Source organism: Pteronotus mesoamericanus, unplaced genomic scaffold (genome assembly GCF_021234165.1).
Source record: "Pteronotus mesoamericanus isolate MK-2021 breed Mesoamerican mustached bat unplaced genomic scaffold, CSHL_Meso_final contig_68, whole genome shotgun sequence".
Classification (NCBI taxonomy): Eukaryota; Metazoa; Chordata; class Mammalia; order Chiroptera; family Mormoopidae; genus Pteronotus; species Pteronotus mesoamericanus.
In genome coordinates this window covers 32,467,382-32,489,809 of record NW_026555234.1, presented here as the reverse complement: position 1 = coordinate 32,489,809, position 22,428 = coordinate 32,467,382, and the positions used below count along the sequence as shown (strand labels likewise).

The 22,428-nt window shown below is 43.3% G+C and overlaps 1 protein-coding gene across 3 annotated transcripts in view; it reads right to left on the bottom strand.

The window, feature by feature from the left end:
• Nucleotides 1–21,982, bottom strand: part of KIT (KIT proto-oncogene, receptor tyrosine kinase) — a 78,343-nt gene extending 56,361 nt beyond the window's left edge. For all 3 annotated transcript variants that reach the window (XM_054582191.1, XM_054582192.1, XM_054582193.1), the window contains exon 1: nt 21,864–21,982. In XM_054582191.1, coding sequence (XP_054438166.1) covers nt 21,864–21,930 — 67 coding nt within the window. In that variant the 5' untranslated portion in view covers nt 21,931–21,982. The remainder of the gene's footprint in view (nt 1–21,863) is intronic.
• Nucleotides 21,983–22,428: the final 446 nt, after the last annotated feature.

Below are 22,428 nucleotides of genomic sequence, written 5' to 3'. Positions count from 1 at the left end.
ATGCCTTCCTCCCACTGGTTCCCGATTCACAAGCATGCCATCTGGTGGCAAGAGAAGATGCCCTCGGTGGAGGTGGGAGAGGGTATAAGGCGAGGATAAATGGTGATGGAGGGGGGGGCTTGAAAGGAGGCGAGGCCTTTGGGCTGCTTTGCCTTTGCACACTCAGGATCAAGGGAACATTAAAAGTTCTACATGCTTCTAAGGAAACTTACTAAGAGGACTGCACAGCAGAGCTTCAAGCTTCTAATAAATGTCTTTTAAACATGTGACATCTGTCCAAGCTTTTCTCAGGGTGGCGGGGAAAAAAATTAGTGATCGTTTGGTATCTGCTAAGATATTTCATATTTGTACATTTGAGATGAGATGTATCACTACATGTTTTTGTTCTTAAGCAGTTAGTGGAAGATGTAATGGGGGAAAATGTAATGATGGAGACATGAGACGTTCAGGGTTCTAAATTTTGGCAAGTACCTTGGGTTCTCTAGGCCTCAGTTTCCCGTTCTGAAAAACTATAAAGAGGTCATTAAAAGCCATCAAAAGCTCTAAGATTCTGTAATCAAACACTTAGGCCATAAAAGGGCCATGATAAAGCCCCTTATAAAGATCCTCTTGGCTGGACATAAAAGGTACTCAACTATTTGTGGCAAGCAAGAACAGCAGTGATTCTTTTATGATATAAATAATACAACTAATCATCTGTTTGTTTTTAAACTACTGTTTGAACACAGAATTAGAATAAGAGCCTAAACATAGAATTTGATCCCTAGCTCTCACATCTTACAAAGTGAACAACTGTGGAGATACATGTATCACTCAGTACTGAAAGGACCTTCTCAGAATATTATTCTGCAAAATTTCTTCTAGATATGCACACATCACCAGCAGCAAAGGCTTTCAAAAGGCTACTTAAAATATTTCCTACTCACTCATCCCAAGAAAAATACACCATGTTTGAGGAAGCAGGACTTCCCTTTTTGATCTCAGCCAAAGACACAGTCAGGAAACCTTTCTCCACCATTATGGAGTTGATCTTTGGGGCATCAGATAAAGTCTGGATTTGACAAGCACAATGTATTCAGATCCATCCCTGCAGCAAAGAGGAACTTTCTCATTTCCAGTGGGGTTTTCCCAATACCCCAGAACAGCTCCTATTGTAGATATACTGATTTCCATGTTTTGAGTTCTGGAAAGCACTTACTGAAACATAAACCAGATTAAGAACCACTAGGGATTGAATCCAATAAACAACAGCCCAAGACCCTCACCACCCATGGAGTTTGGGATACAGATTGGGGAGCTCTTGACTTCTCTCAACATTAGCTTCCTTTACTTACAGAAGGACTGAAGAACCAAGGAAAAAGGCAAGATGAGCATGGCCAAGGTCATCTATGCTAGTCAAAGGCCAGCTTCCCTCTAAGACCTACCGAGCACCCTGGAAGAGCTTTGTGTGTGAGTGTCCCACCTCCGAGCAGGCCCAGCTGCATGCTCCAGAGAGAGAGGGCTAGAGCCACCAGATCCTCACCAGATTTTGCAGAAGAACCTGTTAGGTATAAACTGGCTTCCCGTTAGCACTGTCCTGAACATGTGTGGCAGAGCGTGGGCGGCACTCCAATTCGAACTAATCGCCCTACCATGTCCTCCTTCCAGGAAACTGACACTTCCTCAAAATGTCAATTCCCAGGCTCAGGAGAATAACTGAGGTTGTGCTAGTGGCAAATGAAAACTTTAAAAAATACGGGACTCCATAAGCTCTAGTTCTAATTCTACAGCAACTCATCCTAATGGCATCAAACGAAACACCAATAAAGTTAGGGACTGGCTGGTCAACATTTGCACACACAAACATAAATACATGCCAACTGGGCATTAAATTTCTTTCATGTGGTAAAATAAACATAACATAAAAGTCTACCATTTTAACCATTAATTGTTGAGTTGGGTGCCATTAAGTACGTTCACGATGTTGTGCAACCACGACCACTAACCAACTCCAGAACTTTTGCATCATCCCAGCGTGAAACTGCCTGTAACTCCCTGCCCTGGTCCCACTACCACCCCCGGTTCCTGGCAACCACCATGGACTTTGCCTCCATGAATTACTACTCCAGGGCTCTCATATAAGTGAAACCACACAATATTTGTCCTTTTGTGTCTTGCTTATTTAACTTGGAATAAATATCTCCAAGGTTCATCAGCAGCATGTGCCAAGATTTCCTTTTTAAAGCTGAATGATATTCCATTGTATGTGTGTACCACATTTTTTGTTTACCCATTCATTCTGACATTTGGGTTGTTTGCCTGGGGCATTTTTTAAACCCAGTCTTCAAATGTGATCTACATTTCTGAAAGGCTTCTCTGATTTCCTAGCTGTAAAAAAAAGGCTAGGAATTATACTTGGCTTAAACAGATATTTAAGCTAATTCTCACCATAATGGGTGAATCAATACATTTTACTAGTGGATATACTCTAAATCCTGCTTTTAATGGACCTGTCAGAGAAGGGAAATTGCACCTTCCCCTCCATTCCATACAGAGAGCAGACAGAACATTTTTTTTCCCATCTACTTCCACTTTCAAAATGTCATCTTATAGCCACAAGGGTGGGGTTTTTTTAGTATGAAAGTAAAAACAAAAGTATTAATAATAATATAAAAAAGGAATTCTATCTGAGGCAGTTGCCAGAGAAAAGGTTACCAGCATTGAGAACTGTCTGGCAGGCAGACTTGAATTGGCAGAGGCAAAGAGTTTAGCAGCAGCTCTGGATACCCAGCAGAGGCAAAGCCCAGCCAAGGCAAAGCCCCTATTTTCACAGAACAGGTAGAAACATACAGGGAGCCCCTTCTTACTTGTCTTTGCATTACCTTGCTACAGATGACGTCCTGTTTTTTAGATGCTAGAGAAAGCCAATTTCCAGGAAGGCAGTGGGTTAGTTTCAGGGTCTGCATTGAATTCAAGGACTAGGACTAAGATTGAGAACAGGGTCCCTCTGAGGAGGGGGCCCTACTTTACAGGGGGAAGGTCCCACTTTGGTGGAGGGCAGAACGAGAAACTCATTCTGGTTGGTCTCAGTGAAATACAAAGCAGACCCTCCTTGAGGGGACTTGTTAGCAATTTACTCCCAAAATGGTTCAGAAAAAGTAGTATGTAGATACACAGACAAAGCAAATGTGGCAAAATGTTAACAATCAATGAGTCTAGGTGAAGAGAATCTGGAGTTCTTTGTACTGCTCTTGCAACTTTTGTAACTTTATTTAGCAGTATTTTAAAGCCTAGAGTCAAGCTCAAAGACTGGAGGTGAGGGTGCTGCTAAAGCAACAGGAATACAGGAGAAAGGTGGGGGGTGTGGAGCCAGACACCCATGGATTCCAATCTAAGCGATGTGAGACTTTGGGAGAGTTACTTGATCTCTCCAAACCTCAACTCTGACATCTATAAGTTGGGGGTAAAATATTTCAGGATTCTAATGTCATCTCTAAATCTTTAATGTAGCCTGCACTCAATAAATGGTCCTGTTACTACCGCTGCTGTAACTACCGTGTTTGACAGCAACAAAGGTGGGTAAGAGAGAACCAGAGAGAATATTACCTCCACACTGCGATCCAGGATGGACAGGGAGGCAGGGGGCTGGGGCGGGGGTTGGGGAGGGGTAGGTGTGGAATGAGCTGAAGGTATGAGGAAAATGGCATCTAATAAAGATAAATAAAGAGCATAGGCACCAAAACATAAAGTTATAGCTATTCATGCTATCAACACTCCTGCCCAGCTCAGCAGATTACAGCTATGTTGACACCAAGTAAGAAACTGTTTGACTTTAATTCCAAAACTTACTGTGTCTATTATATCCACTTAAAATAACCGGAGGTTACAATAGGTAAAATAGGTTTAACCTCACATGTAAAAAGGAAACCAAGAAAAACCCTGCAACAATCAACTAATCTAACAAATTAGTCAACAGATAATCAGTTCCTCTATTAAAAGCAAGATTCCAACAAATATGTCAGCATCTTTACCCTCTAGGTCTTGAAACCTCTTATCTTAAAAAAAAAAAAAAATTAGAGCCCTTACCCTCAATATACATATTTTTACAAATTACACATGTGTAAGCTATTGGCAAGCCTTCGATTAAATATCAACAAGGCTTACTTCATGTCTTATTTGAGACCAATGTCTCACCTTGAAGCTATTGCCCCTGGAAGACCAACCCTATGCTTTTGCTTTCTAGAAGAGGAATGAAAAACTCTAGCTTTGCCCAGGCCAAAACAAATTGACCCAAGTAAGGCAAAGAAGTGCATCTGTTTTTCTCATAGACTTGGAAGTGGGTGGGAAGAATATGATGCTCCAATATCAACTCTGTGAGCAAAGCAGGCAATTCTTCTTGGAAGCCCTGAGTGGGGAGGGGACAACAGTCACTTCCCTGAAAACTTCCCAGGAGCCACCTTTACCACTCCAGATGCTGGCTTCTGGTCCATGCATTATGAACGTCTCCATGATCAGAGGATTTCTCTCCTTTCTCGTGTCCTTGGAACAGTAATGCTTAAGAACTTCTCTGGGGTGCCCCTGAGGCCAGACCCCAAATTAGAAACAAATAATAAGATTTTGCTGCCGCTGTGCAAACGACTTGCCTTTCCAATAGGAGGATTACATGTTGGTGGCAATTGCTCTCGTAAATAAAACTCACTATATGACACCTCTATAAAACTGCATACATTAACCAGCCCCTTAACTTAGGGGTAAAGATGGTACTTCACCCCCACCTCCCATCATTCATTCATCTAAAAATATTTCCTGAATGTTTGCTATGTGCTGGGCCCCTGGGCTGCAGTGAACAAGGCAAGGTCTCTCCCCGACATGGAATTTATATTTAGCTCCACCGTTGAGAAATAAACTATTATACAATTATATAATTACAATGTAATGAGTACAAAGAAGTGCACTGTACAAAGAGAGCTGAGCTAACCTACCCTGGGGGGTCGAGATGCAACATAAAAGCTGGGAGCAGAAGTGCACTAGAAGACCAGGGGGGAATACGGTGCCCCTGGCAGTGCTGAGCGGAGCAGGGCACTTTTAAGGAGTAGGAAAGCAGTGAGAGCAAAGGCTAAGGCAGGTACCGTGTGCAAAATGAAGATGGAAAGGAAACACTAGAGGCCCTGAATTGGATCTGCAGGCACAAATTTATTCTAAGAGCACTGGGTTTGAATCGGAGGGAGTCTCAGTCATATTTTCCTTTCTAAGCACCACCTCTAGAGGGGTCTTCCTGCCCCTCTCCCATGCACACATGCATTTCCTGAAGGCCTCTGGCAGCCTCCACCGAGACACTGTCCCGCGGTCTGTTTTCCTGACTGGACTAACTGAAACTCTGCCTTTAATGCAATAGGAGGAGAGCTGAGAGTTGCACCCTCTCTGACACTCATGGGACCACAGAGGTTTCAACTTTTTAACTATCACAGCCTACGGCTGTGGCAAAGCCTGGTACGTTTTACATACACTCTAGACCAGTGGTTCCCAAACTTGAGCCTGTCCCACAATCACCTGGAGAGCTTACTAAAATGGATTGCTGGGTCCTGCTTCAGGATTTCCAATTTCAGTAGCTCTGGGTGGGGAGGGAGGGTGCATTTCTGACAAGTCCCGGGTGATAATGCTGCTGCTGGTTCAGGCCCCCACGCGGGGAACCAGGAATCGCCGCCCCTCCCCAGCCCCCCGTCGACAATACAGGCAGCTGCCAGAAGAAACTCACAGCATTAGTGTAGCAAAAAAAAAAAAATTTTTTTTTTTACCAGTGTCTGTATCTTGGAACTCAAAGCAAACCTGCAAAAACAGATTGCCTTGAGTGAGCAAATCTGCCTGGCTTTTACACCTAGAAATCGGCCTCGCACTGGGTCCCCCTGACAAGCTTTGGCAGCCACTGGGGCACAGATTTCTCAAATCCCCAAGCTTTAGAAGTGGGAAATGTTGCAGAATTCACCAGTCACAGTGACAGGACTCCAGAACAGGGACACTGGGTGGCAAAGACAACTTCTGCAGTACATCAGACCTCAATCTGGTACACTATATCCAAGGGCCCAGGGCGCATGTCCACAGCCCATACTAATCCAGTGAGGGCCTCTGAGTCCCATTTGCAGTGGGTGAAACACAGAGAAAATAGACTGTAAGGGATCCTGCTTACAGCCCTATCGAATACCAGCCATTTCTCGATGAGCAGTCCCATACCATTCACCAATTTCCTAAACTGCTAATCAGGCAATTGCAGTAACAGTTAATTCTACAGACACTCTACATTTGAATAAACAAAATAAAGAATAATTAGACCAAAACAATCACACTGGCCTAAAAGCACACAAATGGGCAAAATTAGTTTATTCAAATTTGTTGCAACATTCATCAGAGTGCTTGTTCATCAATTTGCTTAAAGAGTGTTCACTTTTCCCTTAATTTTCGTGGGTGGCATTCACTTAGAGCAATACATGAAGCCTGCAACCCTTCTGCAAAGAATTCCTAATGACCAGCACCATGTCTGAGATGATTTCTTCTCAGTCTCTTTGTAGCGAACAAGAGGGGATATCTGTGATCTATCTGTATTTTCCAGAATTAAAAAAAAAAAATTCCAACATGTCCATTGAGAAAGTTTTACTTCTTTAAATGGTTCTAGGACACTGTCTGTCCCTACAAGAAGAGGAAAAAGAGACCTACTTTAAAATTGTAATCTTCCAGTATGTAATTTAAATCGATGGCCAATTGGAACCAACTCAAGTTGGAGGAAAGAAATTTAATATATTTGGAAATCTAAATTAATATTATGTCAAGCCCTGGCAGGACTTTTTTTCAAATCACTATAATTAGAAATATGCAAATTTTTCACTGGGGAAAAAAAACTGAAAGCAAAAAATGTACCTAATTAAGTAATGATTCTATCTTTATTAGATGGTATTAAAAGTATAAATGAGGTTTAAAGTTTTTAAACTACAATAGCATCATCTCCTTCAGAACTCAAGGAATACCACACAAAACAATGGCAAAAATCTGTCTATTTTTATACATGTTCTTCAGAAACAATAGCTCAGATATGAGTTGCTGGCACTCAGATGATTTCAACCATTCCATTTTGTCAAGAATAATCAGTTTAGGAAGCTAATGCTACTTAGGCACCAAGTGTTCAATTCCAGTTTTCAGACAGTTACAACCAGTAACTTTACTCTCTACAACACATTTTTAATTAACTTATGGCAAAAAAAAAATTGTTTTTTAAAAGACAACTACCAGTGATTTAATGTCCCCGCTTGGTAGATTCAGAGGTTACCAAGTCTTATGTTAAAAAGTCCACAGAGACTCTGGCAAGATGTTAGTGGCAGTATAATTACTGAGCCTCCCCAACCTACCCCCTATGCTAACTTTAAAACAGACAAATAGAGCAGAACCAAAAAGGACAACATATACAACAAAACTAGGTGATAAGGTATCCCCATGACCCCTCTGTATGAGGAGGAGGAAGAGACACACTACCAATAGCTTCAAGAATTGCCACTAAGTATTCAGTGGAGAGCTCGGAAGGCCACTGTGGGAAGACCCACAGAAACCGGCAGGCACTCAGCAGGCTGCAATTTCACTAGTGAGTGCAGAAAGGATTGTGACCCATGTACGTCTCAGGTGCTGGAATGTTCTGGGGTGGGAAAGATCTGATCTCTGTGAACTAACAAACTAGGGCAGCCCCATACTGAGGAGAAATTGCTGGGGATGAATCTAAGATGAGGAAAAGTAGGGACAAAGGGAAGGTTCAGATAAGTTGGGGGAGGGGGGAGTGAAAATGGGGACCAAAAAGGAATAAGATCTTAGGATGTAGAAAAGTAGAGTCCACATTATTTTACCACTTCATGAAAATAATGTAAGTGGGTCCTCTAGAACACCGAAGCTAGAAAAGCTATACTAAAAACATAGGAAAACTCACAGCGAACGACAGAATAGAATCACAGTTGAATTCCAAATAGCTTTTTAAAGAAAAAAATAAGAAACAGAATGACATCCCTAGTACAGACAATTAAGTCATGCCAGAAAGACACAAAATAAAAACTATAACCTAATATTTCAAAATGAACTAAAAGAAATCAAATGAATAAAAGCAGCTATGAAGGACAACATAAATCAGAATTTCAAAAACTTAGAAGTGAGTCGATTGGAGAAAATAACGATTTGAAAATGGAGGTAAAGAACTAAGAATATGATTAGAAAAGCCATTTTAGAAATGAAGGGTAAAAAGAAAACAAGATCAAATAAAATAAACAGTGTCTTACAAGAACTAGAAGATGGAAAGAAGGAAAAAATTTTTTTTAAAGGATTTGAGAGAAAGTGACTGATACGGAAGACAGGCAAAGATCTAACATACACATAGTGGGAGTTCCTGAAGCCAACAAAGGATAGAATAACAAAGCTATACCATAAGAAAGCTTCACTAGAAAAGAACACCTGATATTACATATTAAAGTGGCATGTCACGTCAATCCTGAGCAACCAACACTATAAAACTACTGGATTTCAAAGAATATAGGTAAAAAATATTCCTTTGGTTATCTGGGCAAACATACCCAAAGTTAAATGTCAAGGAAAGAAAATCAGATTGTCAGCTGACTTGGACACTTTATGGCAAAAGCCAATACAGATTAAAGGTACTTGAGCAAAGAAAAGATGGGCCAAGGATTTACATATCAGGTAAACTTACTTTAAGTGTAAAGGCTACAGACAATTGGTTGTAAATGTATAATTCAGAAAATACTTCCCATGAGTGGCTTCCAGAGGCACCTATTAGAGGATATGTTTCAGAAAATGGTGAATTATATGTGAATAAAAAAATAAAAATAAAACATGAATAGGATCAAAACTCTGAATCACCAATTTATAAGAAATACAGAGAACAGAGAAATGCAATCAGCAGAATTCAAACTGAAGAAATTTACAAGACAAATACTGTTTCTTCAACAAAAATAGGGGAAAAGAATCTATACAGAAAAAATGACTTTTAAAGGCCAATCAACCAATTGCAGTATGTGGATCTTGTTTGGAGTTTATCAAATATTTATATATTTTATACAGTTTGCTTTTTTTCCATAATGAAAAATGTGAATGCTGAACACTCAATGACACTGGAGTTAACAGCGATGTGGAAGGGTGTGGCATTGACATTATCATTATTTTGGGGATGGGACTCTGCATTTCAGAAGTACGTATGGAAAATATTTACAGATAAAATTCTGTGATGCTTGCGATATGCTTCAAAATAATGGGAGGATGAAGTAGACAGAGGTAAAGCAGAAAGACTGGTTGTTGATCCAACTGGTGAAGCTGGATTATGAGTATGTAAGGGTTCATTACACTGTTCTCTACGTGTGAAATTTCCCGTAATAAATAAATATGTATATTAAGTTAATGTGAAGTTCATTTCCTCTATCTTGAAATAAAATGGCTGGTAATAGGTTTTTAAACAACCCAGGAAATAGCCTAGAAGTTAGAGGTCCCCTACTTTGTTTTTTCTTTTTACCCATTCCCTAGTCTCAACTGATAGCAAATTTAAACACAGTCTATTTAAATTTAGTCTCACCCAAAGGCTCACCCAAAACAATAGGTGCTAACCAATGATGATTGCACCAGATAAAAAATATTCTCTGGCTTAGAAACACTGGAGTCTTTCCTCATACCTACAGCAAGTACTTTAAAGCAACTGACGGAATTCTTAAGTACCCCTACTTGTATACCTAAAGCTGGTAGTTTCATCAAAATCATTAACTGACATCCTACCAAGCAACTGAGGAATCCTCCTTAATGCCTTCAACCAAAGTTTGGTCACAGTGGGCACGCCTTTTCACCCTTAATTCAAGAGGTGAAATTTCTGTCCCTAGACCATCTGCATCTTGGATTTCTTCCAAACAGTGCCAGATGCAGCTGTAAGAGTCCTGTCCTGTGCCCCACCATTGACAGAGAAGGACCTTTCCAGTCCTGAGTATTCCTACAGTGTCAGTTCTCAGTTGGGAGAGTCAGTCCTTGATTTGAAACTGAACAGCTTATCACTTCATGGGACCCACAAAGGCCACCCTAAAGCTGAAATGTAAAAAGTCATACGAAGTCAACCATGTCACCTCACCCAGGCCAGCTAGTGACAGGAGAGTTGAACCGTGATGGGCAGTATGGCTAAATGGCACTTTGCCAGACACAGAGTGCTATTAGTAGAACAGTTATTATTAAAGCCAAAGATGGTCAGATATTAGAAAGAAAAAGATGAAAAGATTTAAGAAGGAGGTACAGAACCTCCTCCAGTTTTTGGAGGCATACTGAAGAGCATTCAGCCTGGACTCCTGAAGCATCTCTCTCATTCTGGTAAGTTCTGGAAAAATAATGGTGCCAAACAAACCACTTTGATGCACTAACAGCTCCATGAAGTCCTGAAAATGTGTCCCCTGGGTTTGCACACACTTATTCAGTCCCCTTCGGCGAGTCCTCTAACAGATCACCTGCTCCAGAGGCACAGGACTCTGAAGTCACAAAGGCTGGAGCAGTGAAAAGCCAACAGCGGGGAATGCGCAGCCTTTTGGTCGCCAGGACTGGTGGCAGGTAGGATTCAAGTGACAAACACCTCACAAAGATCCTACTGAGTCCCTGCCTATCCCTCGCCTTTCCCCATTTTCCTGGTTTGCCTTCTCTGGCCCTTTCTCCCCGATCTTAAATCCAGTCCCCCCGACCCTGAGAAACCTTGCCTTTCTCTGCTCCCTTCCTCAATTAACCACAATACAGACCTGAAATAAAACTAAATTAAGATGCTTTCTATGAGGCCCTACACTATTTTTTTTTCCTCTCTGTGGTCTCTGGGGGCCTGGGCTCATGAGAAAAAGAATTCACTAAAACATAAGCCCCAAGAGGACAAAGGGTTTTTGCCTGGTGTACCACTCAATGCTTTAGTAATTACTTGTGAACACATCTATGAATTCCTGGTAGTGGGTCAGTTTAAAAGATACTAGAAGGGACGAGCAGCAGGAAGCTGTAAATCTCAAGCACTACACTTGTATGGCCAGAGCTGCTGTTCCAGGTCTCTTGCATGGACAGAGAAGCCTAGGAACCCTGCCTTGGACTCGCCTCGCCTGATGGTTAGGCCACATGTTGGCTCTTCCGCGCCCTCCCTCTTGGCCAGCCTCGCTTCAGAAAGCAGTCGTTCTAAAACAGATCCCTCGAAAATGCTGGAATGTAAATTAGGCTACACATTCAGATCTACTGAAAAATGCAGAAACCCATCTACATATGCTACTAGTTTATTTTAAAAATCTGGAGAAGAGGGATTGGTTCGATAAAACTCATGTATATTGGCTGAGCTAAAAACTTGTCTATTTCCCAGCAGTAAATATACCAACTACACTAAAATAAGTAGAAAAACACTTAAACATCCCAATTAACCGTTTTCAAGTGGCTATTCTAAGGGCATATTTCGGATTAAGAATTCTGGTTTAATTTAATGACAAAATGCCTGAAGAGCAGACCGTGTGGTTTACCGGGGCATTTCTTAAAATGAAAATCTTCCCAAGGTACATATTCAACTTCGGTCATTAAAAAAGAAATCTACATTCTGAAACTTAGAATGGGAATACATTTAAAACATTTTACAAACTAAAAAAGTAGCATCACTTTAAAACTATCCAGTCTTTCCAAGAAGAATAGTCCTCAACTTTTTAAAAACATTGTCTTGTTCTCTTAAAAACATGAACTAGCCAAATAACAAATAGGTGATGCCACCACCTACCTATCACAACTTTAAAATCACCAGTTTTCCACAGAAGCCAAATCTACATTAGATCCCTTCCTATAAATACATCCAGTAAAAAGAGATGCCAAGCCCTGACCAGTGTGACTCAGCTGGTTGGGTGTCATCCCACCAGTCAAAAGGGTGCCCATTCAATTCCCGCTCAGGGCACATGCCCAGGTTGCGGGTCAGTCCCCAGTCGAGGATTGCCGTTTCTCACATCAATGTTTTTCTCTCCCTCGCCTCCCTCCCTCCCTTCTCTTTGTTCTTAAAAAAAATAATAATAAAATAAAATAAAATAGAGAGATACCAAATAATTTTTAAAGTTCTTTGTGATAATGCCTCTATTGCCCTACCTCTAAGTAATCCCTCTGCTTAGGGGTCTACAGAGGTCATTATAAGTAAATTACTGGCAGTTCTGGCTTGTTTTGAAGTTTTAATACCCTCTGAAATTACCTGAGTCACCTGGGGGTAAACCCAAATGCAGCTGGATGGTTCACTTCACTAAAAAACTTAAAAGATACAAGGAAAGAAGTAAAGGTTTCTCCTCTTTTCATTTTCCTTATAATTTTCCCACCTTGGTCAAGAACAAGGCTTTCCTTGGCAAGTCATCACTCACACCCTTACCTCAAATGATAGACTTCTGCTTCCCACTGACAGCCTTCTAGCAGTGAGTAGTAACCAAGGCCCCTAATTAATTACTTTCCGGTGCAAACCTGGGGAGCCCAGGGCAGAATCTCAAGATGTCGTAAGCCACACAAGGCCTTTATCAAGGCTTGAGGGTTTTGCTTGTTGCTGGCTTTATTTTTATTTTTTTATTTTTTTAGCAAATGAACTTATGCAGGCTGCTACATACCCAGCTTATCATTTAACTAAATATTTAAAATCTGTTAATAAGCAGAGTCAAAGATCATTGATTATAACCTGTTATCTCAGCTGGGCGTGATGGGGTAGGCAGGTTGGGTGCTGTCATTAGCCCTGGACCTAAAAACAACACTAAGTACATATTCTCCAGACCTGCTCTGAATCTGAATTGTACATATATGTAAAACATGCAAAGGTGTGATCCGTACTTTTCCATTTGTTAATTTCTGAGTAAGCAACTAATCAAACCACATTCCACTTACACAAACCTTACCACATATGACATTGCAGGAAATACTGCAATTACTGAAGAATATAAATGCAAGTTCCTTAAAAATTATCCTATCTCCTTTTCCACTAGTCTCCACAGGGATTCTTTCTCCAGGAGTCTTCTGGCTAACTGTAACCCTTTGCTTGTGCTGTTGACACTCTTCAGCATTCAATTCAGGTGCCAGATCTTCCTTTGAATCAGCCATTCAACTCATAAACTGATGCCCATTTCTCCAAGCCAATGGTCATTAATGTTGGACCAGTACTGTTATTCAATCATTACAAAGCTTAAATATCTCCCCAGCACTTATCTTCCCAGATCCTAGGCTCTTTAAAGGCAGAGATCACATCTCAGACTTCATCATACACTTCAACATGACAGGCCAACTGGTCTAAACAACCAGAAGCTGTGGAATTGCCATTTCATTTCTACCACCGTCCTCTGTTGGACCCCTGGCCGATCTCATATGTGCCACTGAGCCATGAGCACAAAATGACCAAAGGCAAAGAGGACCCGAGGGAAGGGAAGTCAGAGTGGTGGGGTAAGCCACACAGTGAACAATCCATCCCTGAGTAATCAAGGGAAAAGGACTTGGTGCTTACAGGTCTTTCCACCACCCCGCAGCACAGCTGGCTCTGCCTCAAATGATCAGTCAGTCTGGTGGACATAGAGCACAGTTTTAGGGTAGGGATAATTATGATAGAGTATGGATTTCTCCAGACTTCGAACTTCTTTCTTCCTTTTTTTTTCTTATTTTGACACTCAGCTTAAGCTATCACACTGCACTGTTCATTCTGTGGTTAGATCTCCCCCACCTCTGACTGATCAATAACCCCTTTTTTTAGGCTGCGGGTTCTTTATTGGCTATTTTCAATAGAGTCAAAAATTGTGAGGAGAGTAGTGAACCATATTAGATAGAGTCTGTCCGCAGTTTATGAGAAACACTCTATCCTGGCCAAAGCAGTGACGAAGAAAAAGAGAAAGTTATTTTATTTAAAAAGATTGCAGACAAGCTGTTAAAGGGCCGTCGATCCAACTGAGGTGGGCAGGACCTAACCACCTGAAAATGAAAATTATTCCACTTCCCTCATACTGCAGTGAAGACCCTACCGCTAGCTCCTATCAAAGAATTTTCCTTAAAAAAAAGTCTCAATTTTCTTCTGGGACAATTTAAACTACTCTCATTTTGTCCCATTCTTCACTCACATACTACAAATATTTGAAGACTGTCATTCACTAAACCTTCCTTCATCTTATCTTCACCAGGCTTAATAAATCCAATTTAGGTTGCCTTCAAACGGCCTATTTTCCAAAGCTTTAATTAACTCTATGTCCTCTTCTATATCACAATGTCCATTTTGTTCTCTGAGAAACCAATAAACATACTTTTTAAGTGGCTTAATACTAAGTATTTACTTTTCAGGAAAACTTACTTTTTATATTATGACTGCAAAACAACACACAATTTTCTTCATGGGGGGGCGGGGGAGTTGTTTTTTATTTTTTAACACACAATTCTTTATAATTCCCAAATCCTACCATAATGTCATAGAGCCAAGTTCCATGACTTTATGGGTTTCGTTTTGCTTTTTACGTGGACCTGACCCTAAAAATCATTTCATGTGTGTCTACCATGTGTGTAATTGAGTTTCAAGTAAATGTAGCCAGCAAATAATCAATGAGCAAACACAACATCATATTCCCTGATGACCACCAAACAAACTTATCCTCCTCTTGGCTTTATTTCCATTAATTCCACAGTATCATCAGCTTTCCCAGTTACAGGCACCCGCAAAAACTCCCATTCCCCTTCTCCTCAGTCTCTTCAGTGCCTGACACATCCAAGGTGTCTATAAATTTGCCAGCTGAATTAAGTCTGCAACTTTATCTTTCTCCCATCTCTTAAGTGCTGCCCCTTCTTTCCAGAGCACACTCCCTAACATCCAGGCCCTTACCCCTTCATCTGAAGCATCAGGTCATCCCTGTGCCCAGCTCCCCACCAACACATCGCTCTCGGCCATGGAATTCACTGTCCTAAAATAGGCGCCTCAGAAACTCTCCCTTAGGTATTTATACATCCATGTTTATAGCATCATTATTCATAACAGCCAAGAGGGAAGCAACTCAAGTGTCTACTGATGGATGAATGCATACAATGTGATACATACATGCACACATATATACACAAATGACATATGCTACAACATGGATGATGAACCTTGAGGACATTATGCTAAGTCAGTGATTTTCAACCTTTTTCATCTGACAGCACACATAAAACTAATTACTAAAATTCCGTGACACACCAAAAAAATATATTTTTTGCCAATCTGACAAAAATAGGTATAATTTTGATTCATTCGCACCAAATGGCTATTGTTGTGTTGGTTGTCATTTTTTTTATTTTAATTTGGCAATCTAAGGGAAAAGGCATCAGTGCCTTTGACTAGTCAGGTATTGTTTGTTTTAAAAATTCTTGTGGCACACTGCTGTGCCAAGTGAAATAAGCCAGTCACAAGGACAAATACTAAATAATTCCACTTATATGAAGTCCTTAGAGTACTCGATTTTATAGACAGAAAGTAGAATGATGTGTTGCCAGTGGCTGGGGGAGTGGAAGAATAGGGAGTTAGTGTTTAATGGGTACAGAGTTTCAGTTTTACAAACTGAAGGGTTCTGGAGATTGGCTGCACAGCAATGTAAATGAACTTACCACCACTGAACAGTATACCTAAAAACCAAGACAGTAGATTTTCTATCATGTGTATTTTACTAAAATGTAAACACTCATGCCTCCCTTAGTCTTAGCTGCCTACAGCACGGGGATGTCCACGTTTCCAGAACAGGTTGCAGAGAGGGCTTAACGGGACAGAACGGGCGAGCAGCTGCGGACCAGTAAGCAAAGCCCAGAGGACGACAACGGAGTCCCCTCCACCCGAGCCTTGAGTTCAAAGCTTTTCTCAGAATCTGGACCAAACATGAAATGCTCCTTGGGGCTAAATCAAAAAGTCTACCTTTCCAGCCCCTTCCCCTCCAACTCCCTACCCCCAGCCATCACACCAACAGGAAGACTAGACGAGCCTCAAATAAGAGCTTAATGTCTTGCTCCCTGTTTCTGTAGCTGTTTCCAACTGAAGCCTTGACAACAGACACTCTACCCTCTCTCTTTTAAAGTGGAGAAATTTATCTCAAATGTTGTCTCCCACATGGACACTTTTACTAATCCCTGATTGCTATCACCCACCCACCAAAACAGAAACTCCTCTCCTCTGAAATCTTACCCAAGCACTTTGCACTTCTTAAAACACCAATTCTACTTTCAAGAGGTGGCTGTGTTCTTACCTGTCCCTCCCTGAGCCCTAGGGACTCGCCAGCCCCTATAGTCCCTGCAAGAACCAAATCATAGAGACTGATAAACCTTTGTTAAACTGAATCCGAAATGTTTCCTGAGCATTTATTGTGCTCAAAGTGCTGTGCAAGGACTGGAGAAGAGGAGAGATGATAAACCTCTATTTACTGACCAGCACTGAGTGTCCGGCCTGGGGCAACAGGCAAGTTCATCTTGGTCCCTCGCTCCTAGGGAAGGCAGCCAAGGGAAAGGTCCTGATTTCAAGGAGCTTTCGATGCCACTTTATAAGGTACCAGGGTTCCTTCTGAGCTGCACTTCCTTACTCACATTGAGAAAATGGCCATTTACAGACCCTTCGCCTCTTAAGCTTTTATCCAGTAATCTGTATCCCTCCCGTCTGAGGGAAAGCAGGTTAAATAAAGTTAAATTAAAAGCCAGGAAGAAAAGTATGCATTACCATAACTATCGGCTTAAAAAAGAGAGAAAAAGAAAAACCTAGACATTAAATGTACATACTTCATCTTAATGTCAAAACATAATTCTAGCTAATCTGGTTTTACACCATTTTCATTTTTTTTAATAAGAGGTAAAGCTGAAAGAGGAACATCAAATTAGCATGATAGTGCAGTACCATGCCCTCCCTGTGAGGGGCACTGTGCGAAGCATGTGATGTGCGTAACTCATTAGCTCCTTTCAGTAGCCCTACGCCAGAGGAGAGGTGAAGGGTCCTACCCAGACCACACACTTGGCAAGTGGGGGAACTGGATAAAAACGCAGGTTGCCAATTTCAGAACCCAAGATTTTAAGTCTAATGCCACAGGCCCTACACAGGTGTCCAACCTGAGGCCCATGGGCCACATGCATCCCAGGAGGGCTATGAATGTGGCCCAACGAGAAGTTGTAAATTTACTTAAAACATTATGAGATTTTTTTTACGATTACATGTCGCGATGTATTTAAATATGTGGCCCAGAGATGCCAAAAGTTTGGACACCCCTAAATCTGCAAAAATGTCGAAAATCTAGCTGTCAGAAAGGCACATATTGGAAGAGATCTAACAAAAGTGTATCATAACCAAAATGTAAACATGAAGTCTAAAGTATAAGGTGAATGGAAAAATTATCAGGTACAAGTGTTTTCAATGCAGAAATCTTCTGGTTCCCCCCAACTCCAAGATCTGCTCAGTCACTAACTCTAGTGATCCCCCACTGCTATGTCAAAAGCTATATAAAATTCAGAGTTTGTGCCATTTTAAAAGCTGTCAAGTTAGTACTTATTGGTACCTGCGTACAGGATTATAAAGAAAAACTGTCAAATTCTACACACTTGTGGAGTTTTCTCATGTATTAGGTGCCTATTCTATCCCAGACACTGCGCCCAGTGTCTTTACAAGAATCTCTTTCTAATCTTTAGGGAAATCATATTAGTGTAGGAATTATTCCCACTTTAGGGACACTTATAGTTCCTATTTTACAGATAATTATGGCTGACATGTATTGAGCTTGTACTATGAGACTGCCAGGTCTTGTACTATGAGCCTGCCGGGGAACACCATTCTAAAAACTTTATATGTAGCAACATATTTCTGGCACAGAAAAGTTAACTTTCCCAAAGTCACACAACTAAAATGAGGATGAAAAAGTGAGGAAGCTCAGCAAGGTTAAGCAACTTGTCCCAAGGCCCCAAAGCTGTTAGCTGCTGAGCCAGCAGGCTAATTCAAGGCTGCCTCACTCCTCAGGCCTGTGCTCCTTCTACTACCTGTGTGGTACCACCTGGGCTTACCAGGGCCCAGGCTAAATCACTTAGTGCTGAGGGCTGGCAGTAGAGAGCAGCGGTATTGCCTAGAGCAGGCTGAAGAGGGCAGGTCCTATATAAAGGAACAGTTTTCAACTCTTGAAGAGATCTGGATATAAATTCTCCATGTTTTTAAACACTGCCTCAATGTTTTCTGAAAAAGCATCACATGAGCCAAACAAAACATGTCCATGGGCTATCAGCTTGCAACTTCTCTTTACTTATTCAGGGTCTAAAGTCACAAGATGAGCCAACTTGTGTCCAAAATGTCAGACATCAGAGATGCTAAACCATGCATACCCACAAGTCTCCTCTGCCTTCAACAAAGGCTTACCATATATTCAATCTTTTACCAGTAGTAGCTTCCTTGTAGGTCCCTCCCTGCTCTGGATTTGCAGCCATGGGAAAAAAATAAAAAAATCCAAGTTACAGAAACTGCAAGTGAAATTTTGCATATTTAAGATTCTTTCAAATGTCTTTCAATCCAGTTTTGTAAGTTACTACACGAGAATGCAACAAAATAAAGCACTTCTCACTTCCTAGCTTGTAGATTGTTAAAACTAAATTCACTCTGGAGAAAATTCACCGCCTTTGAGGGATCCCTACCCTGCAGTCCAGGTTCAAGGATTCCACTTGGGACACTGCAGCTCATTTCCCTGTGTCCTTCTTTAATCAGCGTGGGGAAGACTTGAGGAAATGAGTCAAAATCCTACAGGCAACCTCTAGTGACTGTCAACAACAGCAGCAAAAACCATCACCACAACATCTGTACATAAATGTGCTCCAAGGGAAGCCCACAAAACACTTGGCACATTGCTGACTAGAATTTGTTTGAGAAGAAAAGCTGTGAGTGGTAACCTGCCTTCTCTCTCATGGTGCTCATTCAGGGTAAATGGCCCAGTGATAGGTAATACATATCACTGAGGGTTTTCTCTTTCACATACATGCCACAAGTTTATAATGCTAACACACCATTTTTATGTTTTGGAGTCAGGGGAATGGAAAAAATGCTCAACTGACACCATCATTTTAGCGACAGCTTATCTTCATTTCTGAGGGACTAACCTCAGGCTTCACTGCTGACTATTTTGGGAACTGACTTACTCTCACAGCCAGTTCCTCCAGCTGTAAATGGTAGGGATGGTAACAATACTGCCTCCTGGGCTTGTTGAGAGGACTAGAAATGTCAGATAAAGGCAATGCACAGGGCTGGGCACACAGTTTCCAATTAGAGCAACATCATGGACAATACGGGTAATGTGAAATTTCAGGCGCGATAGAAATCGTGCTGTAATGGCAAAGCATACGTGGTTTATCAAATCATAAGAATAAATGTGTGGATGACTGGGAAAGACCAGACTGGGGATAAACGACTTATGCGGGATTCCTTTATAAGACCATCACGTTATTTCCAGCAGGATAATCACGCAGAATGGGTACAGCTGCTGGGGAATGACTCTAGCCTCACACCTGCAGGAACAAGGGGACAGTATGATTCACTACTCCTTGCAGGTTCATCCTGCTGGGCGCAAGAGTTGTAAATACTAGGGGCCGGGGAGAGGATGAAGGGTCTGGCAGAGCTGGTATCTCCTAGTCCTCAAAGTGAAACTGTAGGTGAGCATAAGTGGATTAAGGAGAGGACAGCACAAATGACATCTCCCTGCTTTAGCCAGGGGTATACTAGTAGGGAACCACCAAATGGTCCCTGTGGCCAGGAGAGGCAGAGAGGAATTTCAAGGAAGCAGGAAAAGAGATCAGAAAAGGTGCAGAGTCTACACTCAGAACACTGGTAGAAGAGAATTTCAGAGCCAAAGGATCCTTCAGGACGTAGATGCCTCCCTGTCCTCTTGAGAAAACTGGGCTCCCCAAAATTTAAACAAGCTACCCAAGGGCATACAGCCAGTAAGTCGCTGAGAAAAGAAAAACCAGAGGGCAGCAAAAGGCTTTGTCACCACACCATAAGGCACCGCCCCCCTCCAAGCCAGACCTGAATAATTCCCTCTGCCAAAATCTATCAGATGGAGCAGGCTAATTATGAGGAAGAAGGAAGCAATAAATTCATTTAATTTTTTAAAAGGGAGCTATTCTGTGAGGTTTGCCTTTCTAGAGCCCTACCGGGGCATAATTTTCACATATTGTAACTGAAATTTAAAGTGCCAAGAGACAAAGATGCAAGGACCAAACGTGTGTCATTTGAGGCTTAGGCAGTCAAATCCGTCACGGAATCTGAGCACTCACTCAGGATCCCTCCTACCTCACAAGGGTCCAGATGCAAGGCCTCTCCTCCCCCGACAGGAAAGACCTCACAATGCCTTGCAAGACCGGGAAGCGGGAGGCTGCATCTTGAGACTTTATAGGAAAACTGAGCAGACGTCTACGGAGTCCCACTACAGTTCACAGCGATGCTTCCTGTGGAGCCCCTGAATTCCAGTTCAGACTCACTTTCTATCCTTACGTCATCAAAGTAGCTTCAAAGGTTTTATTACAAAAAAAAAAAAAAAAAAAACACAAACAAAAAAACCCCAAAAAACCCTGAGAGCAGGGTTTCGGGGGGTTGGCCAAGTGGCATGTATCGGCTCATGCATCAGCGACAGCCACCCACCCCGGAAAAAAAAGGGACTAAGGAGCAGGAATCTGCCTAGGGGCTTACAGGAGCCTGCAGATCCTCCTCTTCCACCTCAACACCCAAGTTCCCGCGCAGATATAACTGGATTTTAATAACAGCTTTAAGATCCAAGTAAGATTTGTAGAAAGTTCCAGTCCCTCTCCCACCCCCATCCCCCCACCTCGGGCAGCCTTTAAGTATAGATATCACGTGGGAGGGGTTGTTGCAAAATGGACCTACGATTACAGATCATAGACGCCGATTCCAGGGGCTTGCGGAGCCCCCTACTAGCCTGGCCGGGCACTCTGGCTGGGCGCGGGAGGCAGCCAGGTTCTGGCACCTCAGTGTCCCAGCGCACTGTTCCTACCTCCCCTGAGAGCAGGCAGCCAACGCAGCCCCCAGCCGCTCCGAGGAGCGTGGCAGGAAAGAAACGGCACCGCAGCAGAAAGGGGCGAGCCTCTGGCATGGGATTTCCAAAAGCAGAAAGTCTGCAACCTAGCGGCTGCTTTCCACACGCCCTGCCCAAGTTGTCCCGGTGGCCGCCACCTCCAAGTCCGGTCCCAGCGCCGCACGCCGTGCGCTCCTCGTGCAAAAGCAGAACCTGGAGGCCCGGGAGATGCCGCGAGCAGAGACGACAGCGGGTCTATCCCTAGCTCTGGGGCAGGAAGAGCGCCCGTGGTTGGAAAGCAGCAACCGCATAGCCAATTTTTTTTCAAAGCTCTCTAACTTTGCCCTCAGTGCGGCTGAGAACCTGCCGGCTGGTCCTTGCGTGCGCTGGTCACAGAAGCGCAACTTTTAACAAAAGGAAGCAGCGGCTGCGCCTCCCATGGAGGAGAGAGAACGCGCGGGGTGCGAGTCCCCGATCCGCCTGCCTCTGGCCCCGTGCACCCTATGCACAAAAGCAAACCCAAACTAGCACGCAGCCCGCACGTTCAGCCTGCATCTGGCTCACGCCTAAGCCCCCTCGCTGCCCTCATTCCCGGGAGACCCCAGTTTAACTGCCCCACCACCAGTGGCTGGGGGCTCCTCGCGCAGGTGAGCGAGGATGGGCGCAGGAGAGTTCCAGGAACGCCTCTAATCTCTCCGGATGCTGAAATGCAGGGGCACTGGGGACCGGCAGCCGCCTTTCCCGATACACCGAAGCAGCTGGAACCCTCGGGGGGCACAGGCAGCGGCAGGGGGCGCGACCCTGCAGCCCAGCTCGCTCTCCCACCTGTCTGGAGGCCGAACAGGAGGAGCAGGACGCAGAGAAAATCCCAGGCGCCACGAGCGCCTCTCATTGCGATGGCAGCGCTGGGATCACAGCTCCGTTCCACGTTCCAGCTCTCGCTCAAGTGCACCAAGCGCGGCAAAGCCGAGCCCCCAGAGCCGCGAGCGCAGAGGAGCAGCCCCTCCTCCCAGCGCCCTCCTCCCAGCGCCGGCCACGCCCCTTCTCGTCGCCCCTCCTAGCCTGTCCTTCCTCCTTGCCTCCCTCCCTCCTGGATCTCACTACCTCTCGGCCGCTGCTGGCCCCTGCCCCTTCGACCTGTTTAATCCCGGGGGGCTGAGCCCGCGGCGGGGGAGGAGGGCTCGCCGGCATTTAGCCGCCCGCTCCCGACCCCGGAGCGCCTTCTCTCCACCTCTCCTCCCCTGTGATGAGGTCGGGTCGCCAGAGGCGGTTCCCCGACGAGGGTGGTGCTGCCCGCTGGCTTTGTGCAGCTGGGCTCCGCTCTCACATTAGGACACGGGCCCGCCACCTGGCAGGTGCTCCCTAGACAATAAAGGTCAGCCGCCTGGCT